This window comes from Solanum stenotomum, chromosome 8, assembly GCF_019186545.1.
Source record: "Solanum stenotomum isolate F172 chromosome 8, ASM1918654v1, whole genome shotgun sequence".
NCBI lineage: Eukaryota > Viridiplantae > Streptophyta > Magnoliopsida > Solanales > Solanaceae > Solanum > Solanum stenotomum.
The window spans coordinates 53,185,096-53,210,294 of NC_064289.1; the positions used below are offsets into that span (position 1 = coordinate 53,185,096).

General features: G+C 30.7%; 2 protein-coding genes across 2 annotated transcripts; both read left to right on the forward strand.

Annotated features, from left to right (window-relative positions):
• The first annotated feature begins 1,796 nt into the window (after positions 1–1,796).
• Positions 1,797–2,657, forward strand: LOC125873934 (uncharacterized). The gene is made up of 3 exons (XM_049554757.1): positions 1,797–2,307; positions 2,492–2,560; positions 2,647–2,657. Exons 1-3 carry the CDS (start codon positions 1,797–1,799, stop codon positions 2,655–2,657), a joined length of 591 nt encoding a protein of 196 aa, XP_049410714.1.
• Positions 2,658–2,781: 124 nt separating this feature from the next.
• On the forward strand, positions 2,782–3,543 carry LOC125872063 (uncharacterized). The gene is made up of 2 exons (XM_049552737.1): positions 2,782–2,988; positions 3,100–3,543. Exons 1-2 carry the CDS (start codon positions 2,782–2,784, stop codon positions 3,541–3,543), a joined length of 651 nt encoding a protein of 216 aa, XP_049408694.1.
• The last annotated feature ends 21,656 nt before the right edge of the window (positions 3,544–25,199 follow it).

Sequence of the window (25,199 nt, forward strand, 5' to 3'; positions counted from 1 at the left end):
TTTTTCATGCATGTTCCTTGGCATTGTACCTATATTTCATAATTGTTTCCAACACTCCAAAGTACGTCTAAACGTCAAGAACTCATCCATAAACATGAGATCATGACCCTTGAATTCATAATCCAATTCGAGAAAAGTTTGGATCAAAGTCAAGTAAAGTTAGAGTCAATCTTAGAAGTTAAGAAGTAAGTCCGAGCAAGTCTCTAAAGTTGTTCAAGAGTCTTTATTGAATGTTTTAACTTCATTTTAAGGCTGAAGTTTCAAGTCAAGCAAAGTGTATAGAGTTCCAAGTTAAGTCAAGAGCATAAAGTTGCGTTTATTTCTCAAAAGTTATTAGGGAACTAAGTATTCCCAAAGAAGTTTTAAAGAAATGTTTTCACATTTAAACAAGATTGGGAACTGAGATTTCCAAAGAGCCTTTGTTCCAGAAAAAGAGTAATCGATTTCTAAATGAAGCAAGAGAGGAAACTGAGATTTCAAAGATAGCCTTTGAGCTAAGTTTTGAGTAATTATCTCAAATCAGCAGGAGGAAGTATGTTTTTTTAAAAAACATAAGAGCCAGTATATTTTTGGAATAGTATCGAGCACCGAGTTGGGGGAGCGTTCAAAGAACCCACAGCCCCCATAAAACCATGTAGCAACCATGGGTAGAAGAGGTTCATACTTTTTATATGAATCCTTTTCAGATTAGACTAGTAGATCCATTAGGCAGTTCAGGTCCTATGCCTTTGGCCGAGCAGCGTGAGGTTGATCGTTGTATCATCACTATAGCTCTTATGTGATGGTTGTCGGTTAGAGAAACTCCCACAGCAGTTATTGTATCTTTGTATACACATAGAAATTATTATATTTTTATATACATCAGTTCATTTGTATTTCTATATACATCTCAGGCTTGTTGTATCTTTGTATACACATAAGAGTTTATAGCATGTTTTAAACAACTTTTCTTTATATTGCACTTATTTTAAATTTCATTATATTGAAAGGATTCAGTCAGGTTGAGTTGAGTTGAGCCAGGTAAGTTATTCAGTTTCTTCCAGATTTCCTTCTAGCCTATGTTGCTTAATTTTCCAGCTCGCATACTCGTACATTCAATGTACTGATGTCAGTTGATCTGCATCTTATGACGATGAAGACACAGGTACCCAGGATCAGCATCGAGCACGTCGTTGATCCAGCTGAGCACTCCAGAGTCAGTGGTGAGCCTCTTTGCATTTCGGAGGACTCGGTTATTTTGTTCTCTTAGTTTTGTTTTATTAGGATGTTGTGGGGTCCGTCCTTAACATCAATCTCAGTGTTGTAGAGCCTTCATAGACAGTCAGTCAGTTAGTTTTGAGTCTCTCATCTATGTATATATGTAAATATTCTATTTTGGGACTCGAGTTGCCTTTTAGGCCAGATTTTATGAGTCAAGTTGTTTTATAACCTTGCATTGCATTGAGTTATTCTGTTGAGTTAGGTTTCCACTGAGTTAAGAAAGCCAAGCCAAGGGTTCGCTTGGGGCTAGCAATGGTCTCCGGGTACCAGCCACGTCCAGGGTGTCGGCTCGGGGCATGACAGATTGACCAAGTGTATAAGAACAAAGCCACTTTGAAATTTATGATGGAAAATTATGCAATTGAAAATAGATTTCAATATAGAACTGTGAGGTCAAATGCAATTAGGTAACTAGTTTATACAAACAAATACATTACTGTATATGGTGTTTTTGTTATTTGTATATTGATATGTTGTGTTGTATTTGCTGATGTTGTTATACGCTGGAATGTATTTCTGATGAATATGAGTGGTTGATGAAAGCATCAAATATCAGTAAGTCTGGAATGTTTAGGATCCGAGCATTTAATACAGATCATACTTGTCCTTTGAAGGATAAAGTGTATTCACAAAAACATGCAACAAGCATGCTGATTGGTGGGATCGTTAAGCCTAAGCTTGTTGATCACAAGAGAAAATATACACCTTCTGATATTCGGAGTGATGTAAAGATATATTTGGGAGTTGATGTAAATTACTCATTAGCTTGGAGGGCTAAAAAAAAGGCTCTGATTTCATTGAGGGGCACCACAGCTGCATCTTACAGCAAACTTCCAGCATACTTGTATATGATGGATATTACATATCCAGGCTCGCATATACATCTAAAGAAAACAGACAAAAATGAGTTCTTGTATCTTTTTGTTGAGTTGAATAATTATATACAAGGCTTTGATCATTGCAGGCCTGTCATAGTTGTTGATGGAAGTAACCTAAGAGGACCGTATAATGGAACATTTGTGGTTGCAAGTACAATGGACGGAGCATGTATGTTTCATTGTGTTTTTGAATGTATATTTTTGATTTTATGTTAATTTGTATGTAAATAAAAATGTAGGACATATTTTCCCACTGGCCTATGGTATCATTGATTCGGAAAATGACGCAGCTTGGTCTTGATTTTTTGTACAACTAAGGGTGGCTTATGGGGAAAGGAGTAATATGTGTGTAGTCTCCGATAGAAATGAGAGCATCATAAAGGCAGTCACAAAAGTGTATAAAAATGTGCCACATTATGCTTGTATGTGGCACTTGTGGTGTAATGTAGAGAAGAAATTTATGAAGGCATCAAAGGAGCTAAGTCTTGTGTTTTATATTATGGCAAAGACTTGCAGTAAAGTTAAGTTTGATAGGTTGATGGATACTGTAGAAAAGGTTGATGTAGGTGTCAACGAGTATTTGGAGCTAGCTGGCTATGATAAGTGGTCAAGGTGTCATGCAGAAACTCATCGGGGATGGGCTATGACGTCTAACATTGCAGAGAGTATAAATGTTGCATTATTGTCTGCACGTGAATTACCAATTTTTAATTTTTTAGAAGAGGTTAGACTGATGTTTGAGAGATGGAATCATGACAACAAACACGAGGCAGCCTGCACATTTACTCCGTTGATTGAAAAATTTCAAAAGATACTGATCGAAATTGAAGCAATGAGCACACGAATGAGGGTATGTTTTATGTATATGTAGTGTTAATTAATCAGTTATGCACACAGATAGAATATATATATACAATTGCATAGACTTATACATATAAATAAATCTTTTTGTATGAAACAGGTTGTGCCGTCAACTGAATATATATACAATGTGACTGATGATGGTAGGAGTTTTGTGGTATGTTTAAAGAATAAAACATATAGTTGTGGAAAGTTTCAATACGAAGAAATACCATGTGAACATGCTTGGGCTGTACTAAAGCGGAAAAGTCTAGTGGCTGATGGATATTGCTCGGATTTGTATAAACCAAAGACGGTTTTGAAGATTTATGAGATACTAATTTATTCATTGTGTGATGTAGCAGAATGGGTGATACCTGAATACATAATGTATGATGAAGTTCGGTCTCCAAAATTCAAAAGACCTCCAGGAAGGCCAAAAAATAAACCCCGTTCAAAAACAAAACGTGAATTGCTTGGTCTCAAAGGGAGGCATATGTGTAGCACATGTGGAGTTGTAGGTCACAATAGGCGTTCATGTAGAAACAGACCTCAAGAAGTTTAATAAGCTCTTTCGATTATATTTGAGTGTAAAATTCGATTTTATAGATACTTGAATGTTATTCTAAACTGGTTCTGTGTTTAAACTGTATGAGTTGGAATGTTGATGATGAAATAAAATTGTTATGTCCTATTAATTGTGATCTTTTTTATCTTCATTTTGTATTCATGCTCTTGTATATAATATGAATTATCGTTGGCGTATATATTGTACATCATATACAGAAATTCTATATGTATAAGTTAAATTGAACATTTTATTATATTTGTATAAGCTGGCTATTGAACATTGTATTCTATTTGTATTAGTTATATTGATTTTCCCTTTCTGAACAGAAAATGTATATTCATAATGAATTAAGGGAATTAAAGATTGTATAAATTTTTGACATTTATACAGTTAATCTGTAAATATATGTTATTAGTTAAGTGGTTTGTATACTTATACTTTATGAACATCCTATAAGCCTAATAATGTAGATGTATATATTCAACATAAATGTACTCCTAGATTTATACTGTTAGTGTATAAACAAACATTGTATAAGTTGATTTGTATAATTAAACTTTATGAATAATTGTATAATCCTAACAAATGTATATTTATATACTCAATATAAAACATGATTAAACAGTCCAATGACCCATAAACAACAACTTCAGTTTATCATTGTGATATGTATAAACGTAATTTTATCTTTCCTTTTTTTACTTGACACAACAATAAGTGTATACATATACACAACATAAAAGATACACATAGATTTATACAGTTAATGTATAAATATATATTGTATAATTTAGTTTGTATAATTATTAAAGTATTAAACTGCATATATAATGAAATTAACAAAAATAAGGAAGTAAAAGACTTAATCGATCACATGAGTATATTACAATCAAAAAACTGAAAGTTCAAAACTTGAAGTTCAAAACAGTAAAGGTTGTTATGCATGTCATTTGCATATTCAAAAAAAAACCCATAAATTTAGTACTGTTCTAATTAATTGTGATCTTTTCACTACTATTGCAATCCCTGTGAATCCTGATTGGCCTTTCTGGTGCCTCACTGTCACTAGTGGCATCGGCTTAGATCTTTTGCACCCCATAGTTCCACAATAAAGAAGCATATTGAATACGTGTGAACTCTGAATCGAAGGAATTTGGAACCCCATTTTCATTACTGGTATGGTCTGCATAAGCAGCAACATATAGTCCACAATCGCTGAAAATAAAACACATCCAATTTTATGGTCAGTATAAAATTAACAATAACTATTTGAACCAAACCTTATTATCAAACTTTTCAACCAACTGACTCTTGGTGATGGATTTTTTGACTCCAAAATACTAAAGAATAATCCTGTTTGGTTCTTCGATATTAAAGACAAAATCCTTCTCATTGTCTGAACATTTTAACCCAGATATTATAGCAAAGTCAAGAATGGTGAATCGCAAAGTGGTGCCATTCACATGTATCAGGATTGCATCTTTTGAGCTACCTCAATTTCTCTCAAAAACATGCACCTAATCAGTTGTGCTTGAACATGACACCTACGAATGATAGATAATTGGGCAAAACATGTTGTTCCACAAAATTCTTTATACTGTGAACTAGTAAGCTTTGTAGCTAACACTTTCATTACTTCAATATTTGTGTAACACTGCATGTGAGGTATGCGTGTTGGTTCTCTTTTTTCTAAAAACTTAACAGCCTGAAAAAATGCATATACAATTTTACTAAAAATACACATGTATACATAATTAAGACACAAGTACAGATATCAAAATGTATGAAATAGCTTTTAAATGAAAATAACATATACAAGTTTTATAAAGAAAAAATACATTATACAAACTAATTTCAACTGTATAAATGTTTATATTGTATATATAGATAAATTGTTGTACCGCTACGAATACAATAACTATTGATATCATACTTATACAAATAAATTCAAATGTATAATTATTTACATTGTATATATAGTGAAATATAAATCATTTATGTATGTGTATAAGTTTGTGGAATTGTATATGTCTAAAGGAACATTATACAAATAGGATCCTTATATAAATGAAAAAACTTATACATAAAACAATGCACAAAACTGTATAAATGTTTATACTGTATATATATTATACATTATACAATCAATTTCAAATGTATAATTGTTTACCTTGTATGTATAGTTAAATAGTTCTATTTTATACATTTAACTTTGGATATTAACATAGTGACTATATAAAACTGTATAAACAAACAGTTATAAGACATGAATCAACACAGAAAATATAAGAAAAATATAAAATCGTAACATATACAAAAATAATGATTATACAAATACCTCATCATGCTCCAATAAGCCAGAAACAACAATTTCCTTTCTCTTTGCATTCTCTTCTATATAATTAGTTGTTTTTTCTTTCCTTTTTTTACTTGACCCAGCAGCAGACTGATCTTTCTTACCCTCCCTCCACAATTTTGATGTTGGATTGCTTCGATTTTGCACTCATTTCCTCCAATCTGATTTGGTTATTTTTCAATTTGGATTTGATCTCTTGCATTGCGTTGGATTTGGACATTGAACCTGCAACCTCCCCAAAATCCTGAGTTAAACCCAAGGAAAACGATGGGCGTTCAACACTATTTTTGACATGCAAGGGTATACCTCTTGTGAATCTTTTAGATGGAGACTGGGCATCCATTGTTTGAAGGAAAACTCTGTATGGATTATGAACTGATGTGAAAAATAGCTTGAAAAAATTGAAAAAAATAGACAAATTTAAATTAATCGATTGAGATAAGTTTTGGCGGTACCTGAAATTTTTTAAAGGATTTTGAAACCGCGATTGAGAACGTGCTGGTGGAGATTTGAAATTTCAAACTAATTTTGGAGAGAAAATTTGGGAGAAATTGAAGGAACTAAGAGATATAAACGAGAAGAAGATATTGTATAAAAGGAAGAGAATAACGTCAACTTTTTTTTAACTTATACAAATCGGTGGGGCCCATAAATAGCAAATTGACCCAGACTTTGCTCCTTAAAGGAAATAAATGAAATGGTAGCTACTGTATTTATTTTACATTAATAGTTTGCCATTATGTACAATTATCCCTTAACTAAACTGCATAATTTACAATATATACTTTTATACATGGTATATATAATGTTATACCATAAATGAAAAATATTGTTATGAATAAAATCTAAAAGATTGGAGTTTCCTATATTAGTGATAACAAAATCAAATAAATATCAAAACACAATAATTACTTTTCTAATAATCTCCCACATATTCAGCTAGCATTCTAATCCATAAATTAAACAAGAATATATTTATATATATATTATTTTTTTCTTGGTAAGCATAGACTTTTATTAATCACCAAAAAGTGTCGTCGAATTTCATCTGAAGCTTATCAAAAATGGTTATTATTAGTTAAATAAGTTTCAAAAAATAGATATATTTTAAATGGCAGTTGCCAAGTAAGTTACCTTATACTATTTTGAATTAACTACTTAACTACACAAATATTTCTATCAAATTTACTAATGCTCCATACGATTTGAAATAATTGTATATTGTCTGTCACTTATTAATAATTTCATGCCAGATCTCAAGTCAAATATACCTATACATGTATTTTTCTACCAAATACACTCTAAAAATAGATAAATAGGGAGAGGGACGAGCGAGATAGGAAGGAGGTGAGCGAGGGAGTCTGTGTATCCTAGATACATATGAATCATATAAGATACATGTATATGAATATCAACTACATTCTTAAATACAGATACATAGGGAGAGATGTGAGCGAGATAGGAGGGAGGCGAGAATGAGAGTTTGTATATCCCATATACATATGAATCACACTAGATACATGAATATGAGATACCATATACATAAGGAGAGAGGCGAGCGAGAGATGAGAGATGCGAGCGTGATAGGAGAGAGGCGAGTGAGGGAGTTAGATACATGTAATCCACTTGGATACACTGTATTTGAAACAAATTACACCTAGCTTTGACCACGTGTATTCAAGATACATGCAAATTACACCTAATTTTGACCAAAATCTGACACGAATGGTAATTTAAAAACTCACAAAAAAACACATAATTAAACCCTCAACTAGTGGAGTTTTGTGTTGTTTGTCCAAATATTTTTTGGATTATAGGAGAGCCCCATTTTCCCATTTTAGGGATATTTGTACATGACTATCTAGTATAGCAAGATTTTCAAAATATAAGAACTTAAAGAACTTATAGAAATTAGATCCTCCTCTCTCTTTCCCTTTTCCCTCCTCCCCAATTTGAATTCTAATTTACTTTCAAACAAAAACTTCCACCTCACAAAACAAGGAAGCAAGCAAGATATATGTCTATTGTATATTTTTTTTTGTATATCTCATGTATTACTACATGCAAAAAAATACATATAATTGATATAAATAACATAATTTTATATTGTGTTTATGTCATATGTATGTTTTTACTAGATACATACTATTATAGTATCCTGCAGTAACATAATTGTATGCTTTGCGTATACCAATCGCAAATAATTATACTTATGTCCTGAAAAATGCCTTGTATTATTTTTATATAAGCGAATGCCATTCGTCGATAAGACCAGATATGCCAGGGAAAGCATAAGATAGGATAGGATAGATAAAATAGATCGGAATCTCCCCCATTCTTGTGTTGCATAAAAGAGAACACCTAAGAGACGAACGTTTTATCTTAAGTTTCTTCGTCAACATCCATCGCCTTATTTTTACTTTGAATTTGTAATAAATATTTTGAACCTATTTTGTGTGAGCTTTTGTGAGTATGTGTAGTTTATCCAATTGAATATTATTTAAGCCAATACAACAAATAATAAAGTAATCACTCTAACACCACAAAATTTGAAAGGTGCCTAACATTTTGCCCAATCAACAAGAAATTTCATCAAGATTCTCTTTTCCAAAACAATTTGAAAATCATTTTTATTTTCAAAAGTGATATTTTTTTTAATTATAAAATGTTGCATTATAATTGATGTACTATAATTCTCATGTTGCTATCCTAGACAAGTGTGCTTTGTGTTTCTATGGTTGCATAGCCCACATGTCTCCATGTGGACCTCCAAATGATTCTTTGAAATCACATGTCCTAATGCCCCCCACCCCCCACCCCCCAATCAAGGAAGAGTGTGAATGTTGCAAAAAAAAAAAATCATTTTTTGTATAAAAGTATATGCTATTTTATATTTTATATTCTTTTAGTACAATACCATGTGACTATACAAATATATTGATGAAATTAGACTTTGACCAATCTTTCCACTTTCTTTGACCAATCACCATCAGATTGCAATGTTTCACGGATACAGTTAGGAAGTTAAATCATACTTATTACTAATTGTTTAATTAGTAAGTTAATTTTTTTTGTTTTGGGGAAAAAAGAATTTAGTGATGTGCTAATTAAGTGAGATGCTTATGAATATAAAAATAAAGGGATTAAATAATTTTATTAAGGAACTTATAGAACGGGAGAATTAATTTTGTAGGCAATTTTCAATTATTGTTTTTTTTTTCACTTTTATGACCTAATTATATTTGGAGTGTCATTTAGGGTGACAGTAAATGATTGAGGTATTATTTACTAATTAATAGAAGTGATAGAATCATAGGAGTGCTTCTCGTCTGTTCACTTTTACTTATTTAAAGATGTCTGTTTTTATTTATCTAATTAAGAAAATTAAAAAATAATTTATTACTTAATTGATAATTTTTGTCTTATATTTAATTATAATTATTTCCTAAAATATTGAATTATTATATTTAAAAAATAATATCTTAATATTATTTTTTATTTATTATTTCTTTAAAATATATTAACTTTATATATTGAACAAATAAAAATGAAGAGAAAAAGTAATATAATAGAGATCTCATGCTAGAATTCCAACCACTATGTGCTTGTGAATTTCACTTGTGTACTTTAGTTGAGGTCACCATAAATTGATCTAAATATTATTATTATTAAAAAAAAGTATTATGTTTCAATAATATTGGTTCTTAAAGTCATATTTTATCAAGATATTTTGATTTTTTCTTTTGTTGGTTGATATATATAAATTGAATAATAATAGTATAATTAGTGTAATTCTACGAATGAAATTTGAATAGAATAGATAATACATGTATCTTATAAAGTAAGAATGTAATCAATAAAATTTTTTGATTAAAAAATATAATATAAAGTTAGAATAATAAAACTTGACTCAAGAATTTGAGAAGTTGATACCAATGACATCAAAATAGTGTTTAGGCTGAATTTGATAAATTAATATAATGGTATTGAAATAGTGTTGACTTGTTGTAGTACTTCAAATTTGTAGAAGACATCAGAAAATATTTTAATCTTTTTGTAAATAGATAACAATAAATTTTACATAATAAAAGAATAAAAATATTGTAAGGTGAATGAAAAAAATAATATATAAATAATAAAATTCATAAAAGATATTACTAACACTCCCTCCTCCACCCCCACCCCACACAAAAAAAAATCAACTAGATAAATATTAATGATGATATTTGACTGAAGAAGTCATGATCATTGGTGTATTAGCATAAAAACAAAATCCCAAATGGGAAATTGAATTATTTTCATGCATGTGGTGGTTAAGTAACAATATCTTAAATAAGTTTAAAATTTTTAGTCTAAGCATAATTATTAATTATTGTACACTTTGAAAATTGGTATTTGCTGACTCAAACACCGTACATAAGCACTTGCAAGAACGTTACTATTTTCATTAGTTTAGTGGAGTGATAAAAAAAATTAATAAAAAGATGTACCAAGTATCCATATGTTAGAAATAATATCGTTAAATCCATTAATTCGATAAATTTAAATTCACAAATCATAAAACTCATTTAAGGAAAATCGAAAAGCCCTCTATTTCCACTCGCTAACCACTTTTTGATCTTATATTTTAAAAATAGCCATTGTCATGAAGTTTCAAATTTCACTGACGAAACTTCATGATAGTATTCTGAAATTTTACTAGTAGAATTTAAAACTCATAGCAACTACTTTTCAATTACAAAAATTAAAATATGGCTATTTTTGAATTTTACCTAAATATGATAGAGCAATTGTATTCCAAGATTTAATTAGAAATATCTACGATATTTAGAGTACATGTGCCTTCACAAGTAGCAATAAAAAGAATATGTTGAATCAAGAAAGAAAACTATCATAAACCAGTTAACAAACAAAACGAGTTCACATTTGCAAATATCTAAGGTTTGATAGGAAAAAGGGGACCCTTCTCATCCCCGCTCTTATGACTTACGAGAGTCCCATAAAGAAAAGGTTATACGTCCGATAAAGAAAGACAAAACTTGTTGAGTTTCAAATTTGAGTCAAAATACAAGATCAATTACCTCCAAAACTTTTTTTACAAATCAATGTGCAAAAACTTGGTTAGATGAGCAAAGGATCAAGAGATAGAAGAAAAATGCAACTCAATAGCTTAACAAAAAGGAAAAATTACAGAAATACATAACTTAAGATATCATAATCTCTAAAATTTTCTACCATTTAAAAAAATTACAAAAATAACTCTCGGATACATCCCTCCCATTAGGTAATATGTCATTTGCAATGTATTGGACAACCAAGAAATCTCTCTGAGAACAATGAAAAATCCAAAAATTTATAATTGGAAAAACTTTCGGGATATAATGTAATTAACCAAAATATATGAGATTTTTGTAAGTTTCCTAACAAAATCATATGCCATATATCCACCAAGTTGGATGCCAATGAACAATGTACAAGAATTGAGTGACAACTTATTTTTTAATAGAATTTGTATATGACATTCCAGAAGTGTAAGGTTTGATTTCAATCAAATTTTCTCTGGACCTAAGAATATTCAAATAAAAAAGAACCATTCTATTTTATTTTATTTTTTAAAAAAAAATTGTATACAAACTACTATTTGTTCCAATACTAGACACAGGTGCCCATGAGTTGCACGGGCCCAATATTTTAGTATTTTTTTATCTTAATTTATGTGATATAAGTAAAATTTAGAAAGATAATTAATTTTTAATATGATTTTTAGATATTTAAGTTGTTAATTACTTTTGTTTGCGCAAATTTAATCTGAAAAGGCTCATACTTAAAGCATTTTTTGTATCGATCATTGATTTTTTACTCAAAGTAATTATAAGATATAAATAAATATTACCGAAATTCAAAATAATATAGCAATAACTATAGAATATGAAATTAAAACTAAAAGTCATAGTTAAAACGGATTCCATAATTTCGAAGAAACTATACACTAATTAAATTAAAGTAGAACAAAAGAAATAATTATTTAATATTTTTTCTGAAGCACGCTGAAGCAGACACGTCGACGGACACGTGCTTGCTTCAGCGTGAAGTCTTGAAAATTAAAAGTCATAGCTAAAACGGATTTCATAATTTCGAAAAAAATTATACATTAATTAAATTAAAGTAGAACAAAAGAAATATTTTTTAAAATATTTTTTTTTTGGAAAGTAAAACAAAAGAAATAAATTTGTAAATTTTTTTGGAAAAAAATTATATATTGATTAAATTAAAGTAGAACAAAAGAAATAAATTTTTAATTTTTTTTCGAAATACATTGAAGCAGGCACGTCGACAAAGGCGTGTCTGCTTCAACAGAACTTTGTCTTATATAATAAGAGAATGCTTGTTGGCATTTGACCATGATATGAAATGTAAGAACAATAAACTTTTGTCACATGACTTGAACATGCAAGAAGTGGTGTGTATAATTTGGTATGTATTAAACTAATTAATCGATGCAATTTTTTTTTAATATTTGATATTTTAATATTCAATATTTAGAAACAAAATATCATATCGATACGACCGAATTATATATTTGTTAAAGTTCGTAGTGAAAAATATATTTTTCCAACAAAATAACTTCAAACAAATTTCATACAAATAATGAATTATACAATCTGAAGTTAAATAAATTTTGGAAACAAAAATCATATAATCAACAAGATGAAAGGAAGAAGAGTCAAGTCCTCTGAATTCACAGAGTTTCCTTAAGGAAATTATTCCACTCAAGTACCCGATCGAGGTTATGGAATGTATCCTCACAGGATAAAATAACCATGACAAACAAATAGCGGTACCTCAAATTTGCTGTCTAGCGAACCACTCAATGGCTTGTAATCACACTTGAAGTTTTTGGAAAAGCAGAAACTCTTTTCTTACTATGCATTGTTTTTCTTCTTGTAAACTTATTTCAAAAACCTGTGTCAATAACTGAGAAAGATTCAGATATTTATAGCCTATAGGTGAGCACAATGATTCATGCATGATTTGTGAAAAGGTAGCCTAGAAATACAAAAGGTTGCATGAAAATACGAAATGTTGCATTCATCTGTTATGAGTATTCATGAATGGAATAACTTCATTCATACATGCAGCACTTTCACATTTTTAATTCACCAATCTTTATTCTATGTACCATTATCCATTCACACATTATACAATGAACCCAATAATATTAACTTACACCATCCACATATTTTATATTTTAACATAAATTTAATTAAAAGGCCTAAAATTTAACTTTCCTTTTATCCTCAAGGTTTTATGCCATGGAATTATTTCATCACCTAAATTTACATAACATTACTTCGTGGTTATTTTGACTGATTGCAAGGAATTGCTACTCAAACTTGGAACACTCTGGTGCAGCATAGATATATAGGGAAGAAAATCAAGTGACAAATAGCTTGGCTAAGGAGGGGTCTAGATTGAAGGAAGCTAACTCCCTTATGTTTTGGATAGTTCCTCCGTTGATTATATTTCGTAAAATAGAAGTAGACAAAGTAGAAATTATTTATGTTAGGCTAAAAATGTCGTCTTCTATATACTATGGAGCATTGTTTTCAAAAACATTTTTGGGGTGAGTCTCGGGGTGGGGCGTACCAAAAATGCTTTGGGGCGTAAATTAAAGACGTAGATCCATAAGGCGTAAGTTCTAAAATTTGAGGCGTAAGCCTGAAGCATAAAAACGTAAGTCCTGGGAGTAAAAAACGTAGGCCCGGGAGTTTTTAATTTTTTTAACCTTTTTTGTTTTAAATCATATTTTTTATTATTGGTGTAATGATATTTCTCAAATAGTAATTATAATACTTTTTTTCTTCATTATTGATTATTAATACTTATCTCAAATAACTATAATTTTTATATATTATAGGTTATTTATAAAATTTATTTGTAAAATCATTGAAAGGTTTACTTTTGCTTATTTTATTAGTAATAAAACTATAAAATTGAATATACATGAGACTACGCCCCGTGTCTCGGGGCTTACGCCTCGCCCCATACTATATAAAATGTCTCACCTCACACCCCCCGCCTTTTAAAACACTACTACGGAATGTATTAACGTGTATAATGTAACGCCCATAGTATAGTGAACAACTATTATTGGACAAAGGGAGTAATATACGCCATAACATGCGTCCTAGTCAATGCCTATATTAAGCCATGCTCAATTTGACAAATAAGTTGCACATTTTGAGAATGCACGTCTAGAAATCTTAATTCGTTCTCAGTGTCTTGTGGACACTCGATGTTGATGTGACAGACAAATTTGGAGGGTTTTAGACTATAGATAATGATTTTGCAAGTTAGAGTGTTCGACTGATACAATAAAGATGAATTGAGATGTCTAGATGTGCATCCTCAAAATAGGAGTGTTTAGTTTTCAGTTGAGGTCAAGTTAATATGTCTATTAGGACTGCGTATCAGTCGATTCAGTTCAGTTTTGTAATTTATCAGTTTTACTTATCGGTTATCGGTTTGTAATCATGCTAAACTGTTATGGAATCGTTAAGATATCAGTTCATCGGTTACTGATCGCTATCGATTCGGTTATCGGATTAACCGTTAACAGTTCACATAATTTTCATTGAGAATTACTAATGGACTAATAACTAATTAACAATATGTAGTAGTCACTGATGAACTTTTTCCTGTTAGTCCATTACTATATAAAACACTTAATAAAACTCCAAATATATTAACCTGGACAGAGATGTCAATATTGTGCAAACTGACAAACTCAAAAGGATTCCTCATAACAACCAAGCCAATAATTTCGATATGTACTATAAAGATTAAAGAGAAACCATTAGAGCACTACTAACGAAAATCACTAATGATCATGAGACCATTACTAATGAAAACTTTTTCATTGTATATTGTAGTATTGCAATATTGCAGGCATATCTCACTAACCCACTCATTGTAATAAGAAGATAAAAACAAAGACTTAAACTAAGGGAACCAACCACTTGAACCCCAATTTAGAAACTAGAGAATGATATTCAATATAACTCGTCGGCGTGGGAGCAGTGACAGTGAATCAATGAGTGATGTCGTAGCTTTGGAATATTATTATGAAATTTGAGTGTCAACTATAAAGTCATTGTAAAGAGTCGGAAGATTGAATTGTAAACCCTAAAGGCTAAAAAGGCCTAAGGCCTAAAGTGATATAAATGTAATTAGTTAAACTTTTTATCGGGTTATCGGGGCACCAGATTAGAAATATGGCCAAATCGAGACCCGAACTGATAAATCGATAAGAAATTTATAGTAAAGCGAGACACGAACCATTAAACCATTGACCCAATAACTAAATTATCGGTTCGAATTATCAGTTTCGATTCGATTTTAAACAGCCCTAATGTCTATCTATATATGTATTATGCCTTTGAAAATCTAATTTGTTAATCACATGATCTAGATACATAGATAGTACCTCTATGTTAGCTATTCATAGAGATAATTAATAGTTTCATTTGTTCCTAATTACTTGTCCACTTTTGGATTGACACACCTATTAAGAAAACAGTGATTGGCATATTGAGTTTACCAATTTACCCCTATTAATTATGAAGTGGATGAATTAAAAATTTAAGATTTTCAAGAAACTCTATATTTTTCAAAGTAATTAATTGAGGGCATTAGGTAAAAAGAAATTTGTGCTTTCTTAATTTGTCAAAATAAACAAGTGATTAGAGACAACTAAAAAAAATGAATAAGTAATTAAAAACAAAGTGAGTACAAGATTAAGTAAAACAAAGAAAATAGATTAGTACTATTGGAAATTTATTTTCTCAAGTAAAGAAAATTAAACGGTAAAATTGAATATTTAGAGCACTTTTACCACATGTTTGAGTGGAAACACAACCCTTAGGATACCCTGTACTATGGTATAGTCCAACAAAAGAAACACAAGTTTACAGCTCATAATTCTTAAATATTAATCATTCATCGTACTAGAGTATATTTTACTTTGACTGTTTTTTCACTTCTTCTATCTCTCTAACTCTAATAAGTAATAATAGCATCAATTTCGCCAATTTATACCGGATAAGTAAAAATGAACGGAGTGAAACTATATAAAATTTTGAACAAAACTGGGCTAATATTTTTTCGTTCCATTTTACTTGTCAGAATTTTTTTTAAAGTCAAACGATATGAATTTGGACTAACATTTTAAGATGTATTTTTAAAAAAATTATATTGATATGAAAAAAATTACAATTTGTAGTATTATTTTATTCTTGCTATTAAATATTATTTATCATCTACACATTTTTCAAAGCATTAAATTTAATAAAATCAAAGGATAATATAGTAATATTATCCATATTATTTATTGTTTCTTAAGAAGTATGTCAAGTCAATAATGGATAACTATTGTTGGACATACAGAGTATCAACATAAATGAGTAGAAAATCTAAATAAAACCTAGGAATAAAGCAAAATTAACAACCTCAAGAAGTAATAATACCCCATTATCAAGGATTTTGTAGTTTTGAAGAAAAACTATACTAACGGATAAAATGAAAAAAAAACTTTTCCTTAAACTTGTAAAAAATATTTTTTTTCCGTTCACTTTTATTTATCACTTATTCTTAAAATAAATTTTCATTTTTACTTTTCACTTTTGACATTTCAAGAAAAACTATATTTTTTTTCATATTTTACCTCAGCAATAAATACTTATCTTCCAAAACCTAACTAAACATCATTTAATAGAAAATAATTTGGTAAAATATTTATATCAATAATTATTTTCTTAATGAGTATGTCAAATCAAATAGTAACAAATAAAAAGAACTGAGAAATCGAAAAAGTAATAAATAATTTAAAATAACTATTTACAAGCAAGTAATATATAAACATTGGATACTTTTTACTTGTAATGGTCTTTTTTTTTAGTTAATAAAATGATCCCACGACAAGACACACAGAAAGGCAGGAACATAGAAATGAAACAACATATAATCTTCAATTATTTGTAATGAGCCACCGACCATTTTGAGAAAATGACAGTGAAATTTCAAAAACATTTGAACCAATTGTTCATTTATCAAATCAATCCTTTCACATTTCCCATCAATATACCTTCCAAACACTTCAATTTATTTATTTTTTTCATTCGATGATCGATACGTTAGGAGGGCCAACTTACTTTGATTTGTGCTAGAAATCCCACTTTGAATAGCTTCCTCCCTAAAATTAATTACGTCATACTTATATTTGAATCTGCGATCTCTTAGTATTCCATAAGCGCCATTCATTAGAAATTTAACAAGTCATTCATCAATTCTTAAATATCAACCGTTTTAACAAATTAAATTAGTTTCAAAATAATTACATTTCTAAACACAAGGTCTATGAAAAATAGTCTCTCGTAGAGGTGATATTTTCAACTCAATTTTTTTTATTTCAAAGGCTCACATTTGATACCTCTAATTAAAAACGGAAAATCTCAATCATCTAACTATAGTTCATACTTCATCTGATATCCGATATCTGCAATAGTATTAGTTAGAGTTTGAATATCATAAAAGGTGATGATCTCCAAAAGGATGAAGAATCACATTGATTCAAGAAAAGAGCCAATGATATAGTGCCACAACAACATTAGTGGAGCATACATATCACATATATAGAGTTTGCAAGGCATGTGATCATAGCAAAAAGTTAGACGTAAGCATTCACATATATTTCAAATTAATTAAAGAAACACTTGTCAAACCAAATTCAAAAATTGGAAGAAAAAAAAAGAACTAAGAGTCACAATTGTCCCTCTTCTCCAAAAAAATAAAAAAATTATTTAAAAAAATAGCCACTTTGAATGGCAAGAGGTACCCCATTGATATATTAATATCAGTAAAAAAAAGTGAATACATGAAGGAGAGGTTAGATATAAACGTCCCTACCATTTGAGTTAAAAAGTGAATACATAGAAAATTTACTCCCCGTTTCAGAATAATTGTCATGTTTTACATTTCGAGAGTTACTTTAAATTTTGATTAGATTAATTTAATATTTAAAATTAAAAATTATATAAAAAGTACCATAAATTGCAATCTTTCTTATATCTAATGGAAAAATACATCTTAAAATATTCGTCAAATCTGAGATAGTTTGACTCTTAGAAAATAAATTATGAAAAGTAAAAAGGAATAGAGGTGGTACCATTCTAGATCTTAATCGCTATAAATAGATGCCAACTCCTTAGCTTCATTTTGTCTAGCCTCTTGTACACATTTTTCACACTATTCCCTTCTATACCATACATTCATATATACACAACTTCATTTACACTCCCCCCACCCCCCACCCCACCCCCACCCTTCCTCATTTTGCTTCTTGTTTCATGAAAGTTCATTAGAGCACAAGAGTGGATCAACAATATCTAAAAGCAACTTGATAGGAATCAGACGAGAAAGATAGAGTCATTATCATTCTAATCATTGTCAGAAGACCTGAAGTGAAGGCGTGGTTTAATTTCATTGAAGGTCATAACACCAATGGAGTATTACATGGATGAGAAATGGAAACTATCAAAGGAAGATCCTAACAATAATTCTTATAATTCATCCTCTAAGTCATCTCTAAGGAGGAGTTATTCACAACATTGTCCCATAAGTTCAGATCCTCCTCTCCCAAGGAGTTATTCACAAAAGACAAGTTCTTCTTCCAAGTCAAGGCTATCAAAGAGTTCATCCCAAAGGTCTTCAAATTTCAAAAGCAAGTGTAGTACCATGGCTAAGGAACAAAAGGCAAAGTTTTATATCGTAAAGAGGTGCATTGCCATGCTTGTACGATGGAACAAACATGACAAGCATGGAGATTCATGAGAGCAAATGTACTTAATTTTAGCGATTGAACTTCTCTCAGCGATCCTAAGGTCAATCGTGAATAGCTAGCCCTATTCGCGATACCTTTAGTTGTCAAAAAAAAAGTCTGATTTCTTGTAGTGAGCGATAATAATAGTCATTATACATAGTTTGTGCAAGGAAGAGACTTTAGTTTCTCCTAATTTTCCTTCTACTTTGTATTTCAATTAGATTGTAACTTCAACAAGGAGTACCACATTGCAAATTTATTTTTTTTTAAATTGTAATATATGATAATAGTATAAGTTTATTGATTAAATTATTTGAATTATTGAACTCTGCTAAAAACCATGTCACATGGTGTAACTGGAAAATAAGTTGTTATTGTCTGGCCCCCCTTCCAAAAAGATTCCTTTTTTGCAATTGGAACTACCAATTATAAGAGACATGACAAAACTATATCTGCCTTGGAATGGTCACCATTTGTCCCCTTAGAATCAAGTAAAAGGTGGCATCATATGTGCATGATAACAAAATCACACCCCATCTCCAAATAATTGAATTGGAAACTGTAAATTACCCTTGGCATTTACTCCTCCTATCTTAAATAAATTATCTATAGTTATATATATCTTAAAATATAATCTCAATTTAGAGAATATTTATTTTATTTATGTGCCATCGAATTATTAATAACTTTTGATTTGTTTGCCTGGACATTAAATACCTAAAAAAAAGGAAAATGTTATTGTAAATGGCACAAAAAATGGACCCACTCTACAAATAATTGTGTAAATTTAAGGAATCAGTTCCGAATTACTTGGACATAAAGGTTTATTCCAGATAGCAGATCGATCATGTCACGATTCACACTGTCATGAGTGACACCCGCACTAAACCACTTGGTGGGAGAACCAACAACTAACTCCAAATAAACCCAACACACCATTTATCAAAATGAGTTTATCATACAAAGTAGTAAAAACAGTCTAAACAACTAAAGATTTGAGTCACATGAACTCAACTCAATAATCAACAAACATTTGCGAAAATAACAACCCCCTAAGAACTTAAAGTTGTAGTACCAAAACTCTAATGTCTAAAATAAAGGGGATGCAACCCCAAAGCTTAAAACAATAAGCAATAGTCTTTAAGAATGTCTTAGTCCAAAAAGATGGACAAAAAAAAAAGAGGAATTCATGGAAGTCCGGAAGAATAGGTCACCCTTGGATTCAATGTCGATTACTATTCTTTAACTGAGGTCTCAGATCAGTCGCTGAAAGATGCCCTATACTCAACAAGAAAAGAACACGTGCAGTAGTTGTACAAAAACCACAATATACTGGTAGGATCACACGGCTACGTAAAGAATTTATCACAATATAGTAACACAGAACATCACATATTACAACAATCACCAATTCATATGGACTCCCAATACAATATTATGAAAAAATAAATGCATGAATGCATGTCCCACATGATCACAAATACAAATGTCCAATCCTCTCATAGAACCATAAACACATAATTAATCCTCTCATGGATCCATAAACACATAATCGGTCCTCTCATGGAACCCACACTCAAAATGTTAGTGTACCGGTGTGGTATCCGAGTCAATTACTATTAGTGTACCAACGTGATACCCGAGCCAACCAGGGTTAGTAAACATATCTGGCGCGGTATCTTCCAAACATTAGTATTCATGTACTGGCGATGTACCCGAGTTAATCACCAATCACAAACAACATGCACAATAAAAAAACACAATGAACAATACCACTTGACAGCCATAAATCACATAAACAGGTTCATTGCATGAGATTATTAACATGCCGTCATTTCATATGATTCCCAATATTTTTCCCTAACACAGATTTCACACTAATACTATAAAGTAGTAGACATGCATACAAACATAAATCAAAAAAATATAACCATCACCTATATCGAATCAAGCCCCTTGGAAACTCTAAAGAACATGAGCTTTTCCATTTTGAAGTGCATTGGCTTGTTCTTGGTCTAAAACAATAAATAATGCAAAAATTAATAAAAAATGACCCAAACATTACCCGAATGATAACCAAATTCTAACCCCATGCCAATTCATGATCATCCTCCCCAACTTAGGACTTTTTTCACTGTGAAATTCTTTCAAAACCCTCCCCCAAGAGTAATATCATAGATTCTACGGTTTAAGAATCAAATTACAAGATTGGAAAGTAACAAACTTACATTTACCAACAAATTCCATGGAAAAACAAGTAGAATCTACCTCTAAATTGCCCCTCTCAAATCCTAAGAATAAAAGGCAGAAATTAAGAGGTTTTGGGATTATTTCTACATAAAATCATATTTGAACACACTGTAACGGTTCATCCCACTATAGCAACCTTGCTATAGTGGAACTAACTCTGATATAGAACCTGCACACGCCTGTTATAGTGAAAGCCTCGTACGATAGTGGACTATGTGAAGTACTGTAGCTTCAAAAATTCTTGAAAAGTGTCTTTGTCACGAAAAAAAATAGACGTGATGACACCTGTCTATTCCCACCAAGACAAGTTAGGCTCAACCCAACGAAAACGAAAGAGATGCGGGAATACAGTGAAACAAGAGCAAGACAAAGACAGAAAACTTATTCATTCTAAACAATACCCCAAAATCTAGTTGTCATGTGTACAAGCCACTAAATACATAAGTGAGGAATTAAGAAATAAATACAAGTCTCAATCTCTGTTTCTCAAATTGAACAAAGTGTAGGAAATCATTGGTAAAAACCATTTCGAAAAAGGAATCAACACCACTTCAAAATCCCCATTTTAGCTAAGAACTTGGGTTCTTGAAAAACTTCATTATTCACTAATCAAAACCTCATATTTTGATGTTAAAACTCATAATTAATCAAGAAAAAAATGAAGGTTTAGGATTAAGAAAACTTACTCAATTGATGTAGCATAGAAATCCTTCCAAAAATCACAACCAAGGGTCCTAAAGCTCAAAATTGAAAAAATGGGTTTAAACCCCGAAATGACATGCCAAAAACCCTCCCCTAAGTCTGGCAAAGTGAACCTCGCTCAAATCTCGGGCATCACATAAGCGAACGAGCCTTTTCTTATGTGAAGCTCGCAATCGCGAACAGTCCCTTCACAATCGCGAAGGTCAAGGGAAGTTGACCCTTCGTGAAAGGGAACAACACCTTGCAAAAATGAGTCCTCCTCACGATCATGAGAGACACCAGATTCAAGCACCCAAAAAATCAGCCAACTCTCAACACATTGAAAAGATCCTCATAATTCGTTTAGAACCCCATACACACAAATCAGATATGCAAATCAATTATACTCAACGTTCCAGACTCAATGTAATCATCAAAATACAAATTAGAGGTCTCTTTGACCCGACATCGGCGAAAATCACAAGAAACTAACTCACCCCTAAAATGGTTAAAACAAGTTCGGGATCTCTCAAAATCCAACCAATCCCTCACCCATGCTTGAAATTATCCCCCAAGTCCAACAGAATTCTTGAAATTCTGATCCGAGCATCCAAACCTCGAATGTTGATCAAAATCAACTCAAAGACTAAATTTTTATAATTTCACATTTCGGGACCGATGGAATCAACGAAATTCCATTCCAACACGGGAAACTCCAAAAGACCCAAAAAATCACTTTCTTAACAACTTAGCCTTTAAAACTCACAAACCTAACAAATTCTCAATTTTTAACTCAAAGTTCAAAACTAACTTTTCAAACTCAGTCATAAAAGAATCGAGGTCGATATCAATAGGGGCAAAACGGTCAATTCATGAATTTTAAAAAAAAAGACCGAACGGGTCATTACAACATTTTTCACAACACACATACTTTTCTTGACGTCCCAACATATACCTTTCATACCAAGATTATTTTCGAAAGTTCTACTTATCCGAATTTAATTTTGTAAAGTCCTATAAGGTTCCTTAATTTCTTGGATACATAAAATATCAACCAAGCCTATACATTACACCCCACCCATTTTCAGATGACCCTAGACCGCGCCTAGCCCAGATTCTATCTAAGGTTGGCCTAGCCTAAAAATTTTAAGTCACTATCTAGAATGTTTTATGGTCCAAATTTTTTCACCGTTGGACTACTCATAATAATCAGGGCAAGTCTTTACAATAAATACCAATTCGCTCATCGTTCATCCCCGAGTGATCGATCAAGAAAACTAGCTAAAATATAAAATAGGATTGTATCGAATCCTCGAACAAGTTAGGGTAGTTGTCCCACATGTCCCTCTCGGTCTCCTAGTAACCTCCTCAATCGGTTGATGATTTCACTGATCCATTAGATTTGATCTCATTTATTCATAACTTTTGAATATCATTATGGAGAATCGCAACTGGATCCCTTTCATATTGCAAGTCCTTACCCAACATAATTGAGTCTCATTTGATGATATAATCTCCATCTCCATGGTACTTCTTTAGCATATACACATGAAAAAATGGGTGAACTTAAACAAGTTGGGTGTAATGCTAAACTGCAAGGCACTAGCCCCATACAGTCCAAAATCTCAAATGGACCAATGTAGCGAGGTCTAAGCTTACTCTTATGCATTAAGAGTGGAATCATGAGTCTCTCCCGACACCACCTTACCTTTGATCGGAACCAATTCCTCATCATCAAACTATTTGCCTTGATTTCTTCTATAAACGTGGGCTTAATCTCAATACTTGCTAACACCCCACCTTTCTCAGAGATGCCCAACTACATGAAATTAGATCCAAAGTCTGAATATCTTTGGAAAAAAGGGTCGCTTAGACACCTCCAAGCAAGCCAAATTGCCAATGCTAACTGTATTCCGGCTCAATGCGACTCCCAACGGCACCCCATAGTCCTTAAGCAACTCCATTCATCTTCTCTACATTAGATTCAGATCCATCCGAGTAAACATATGTTGTAGGCTACAATGATTACTGAATATCTCACACTTAACTCCATACATATAATGTCGCAAGATTTTGAAAGCAAACACTACCGCTGTCAACTCTAAATCATGGGAGTGATAGTTTCTCTCATGGACCTTCAACTCTATGGAAGCATAGGCTACAAAGTGTTGACACCCAATTTTTGGCATTCATGTTATAGATTAATCATCAAGCTTCTTCAATTTCAAACGATTTAAAATAATAAGTTTTATAATTTCAAAAATAATATATATATATATATATATATATATATATATATATATATATATATATANAATAGTTGTATCGTTATTATAATTTTTAAAATAATATTTGTGTTTTATAATTATGTATATTATTAGAATATTTTAAGAATATTCGAAAATCATCTCAAAAAGATTTTTTTCTTTAATTAAGTATTTGTTTGATGAGTTTAAGTGATGTTTATATTTTTGAGTAATTTTGTTTACAAGTAAATTAATTGTTTTATTTCATTGAGATTAAGAAGCTCGTTAATTAATTTATATTAACTTATCTTGTTTAAAATTTAACCGAATTCAAATTATATTCGGCTATAATTGAAACCCATTTGACTATTATTTAATGGGTAAATTAGCAATTAAGTCATAATACCTAACATAATTAGTCAAAATAACAACACTTTAAAATATTTATTTAAAATGGCAGAATGACACTATTTTTATAAAATAATATGTATTCAGATTTTAGTATTTTAAATTAATTTTATTTATGGAAAGAGTCCTATATTGGACCAAATTATATACCAATAACCGTTTAAAGTGGAAAAAAAAATTAAACCAATACCATTAACCTTTTTTCATCACCATTCGTGTTTCTTCCCCAACTTTCACGTTTCTTTCCCACCTTTCACGTTTCAAGTTTATCTTTCTTCAAGGTGCTAAATTGTTGTTCATCAAGAAATTTTCTTTATTGTTAAACGAAATCTCTTTATTAATTCAAGCAGATTTCTCGGTTGGCAAGGTAATTTCCATTATCCATTTCGATTAGTTATTTAGATTTCTTTTGATTTGTTTTCAATATCACCGTTTATGGTTTATATTTCGCATTGTACATATTACGGATTTTCCGTCAATTTTTTCAATTTTTATGCAAGTTTGTTTACATATTCATCTAATATTTATGTATTTCAATTAGTTATTTAGATTTCTTTTGATTTGTTTTCAATATCACCATTTATGATTTATATTTCGCATTGTACATATTATGAATTTTCCGTTAGTTTTTTCGATTTTTATGCAAGTTTGTTTACATATTCATGTAAAATTTATGTATTTTAGATTTTTAGTAAATTAAACAAACAAAAATTATTTTTTTATTTCGTTTTAATTTTTCAGATTTATTAGAATCTACAAATTCATTCATATGTTTATTTTGTTTGATTTTTAATACATTTATATTTGCTTTTAGGGTTTTAGATTTGGGGAA

Coding starts and splice junctions, on each gene's coding strand:
- LOC125873934 (XM_049554757.1), top strand. CDS start 1,797: ATGAAAGCATCAAATATCAGTAAGTCTGGAATGTTTAGGATCCGAGCA. Junction 2,308..2,491: donor AAGTACAATGGACGGAGCAT/GTATGTTTCATT, acceptor ATATGTGTGTAG/TCTCCGATAGAAATGAGAGC.
- LOC125872063 (XM_049552737.1), top strand. CDS start 2,782: ATGACGTCTAACATTGCAGAGAGTATAAATGTTGCATTATTGTCTGCA. Junction 2,989..3,099: donor CAATGAGCACACGAATGAGG/GTATGTTTTATG, acceptor TGTATGAAACAG/GTTGTGCCGTCAACTGAATA.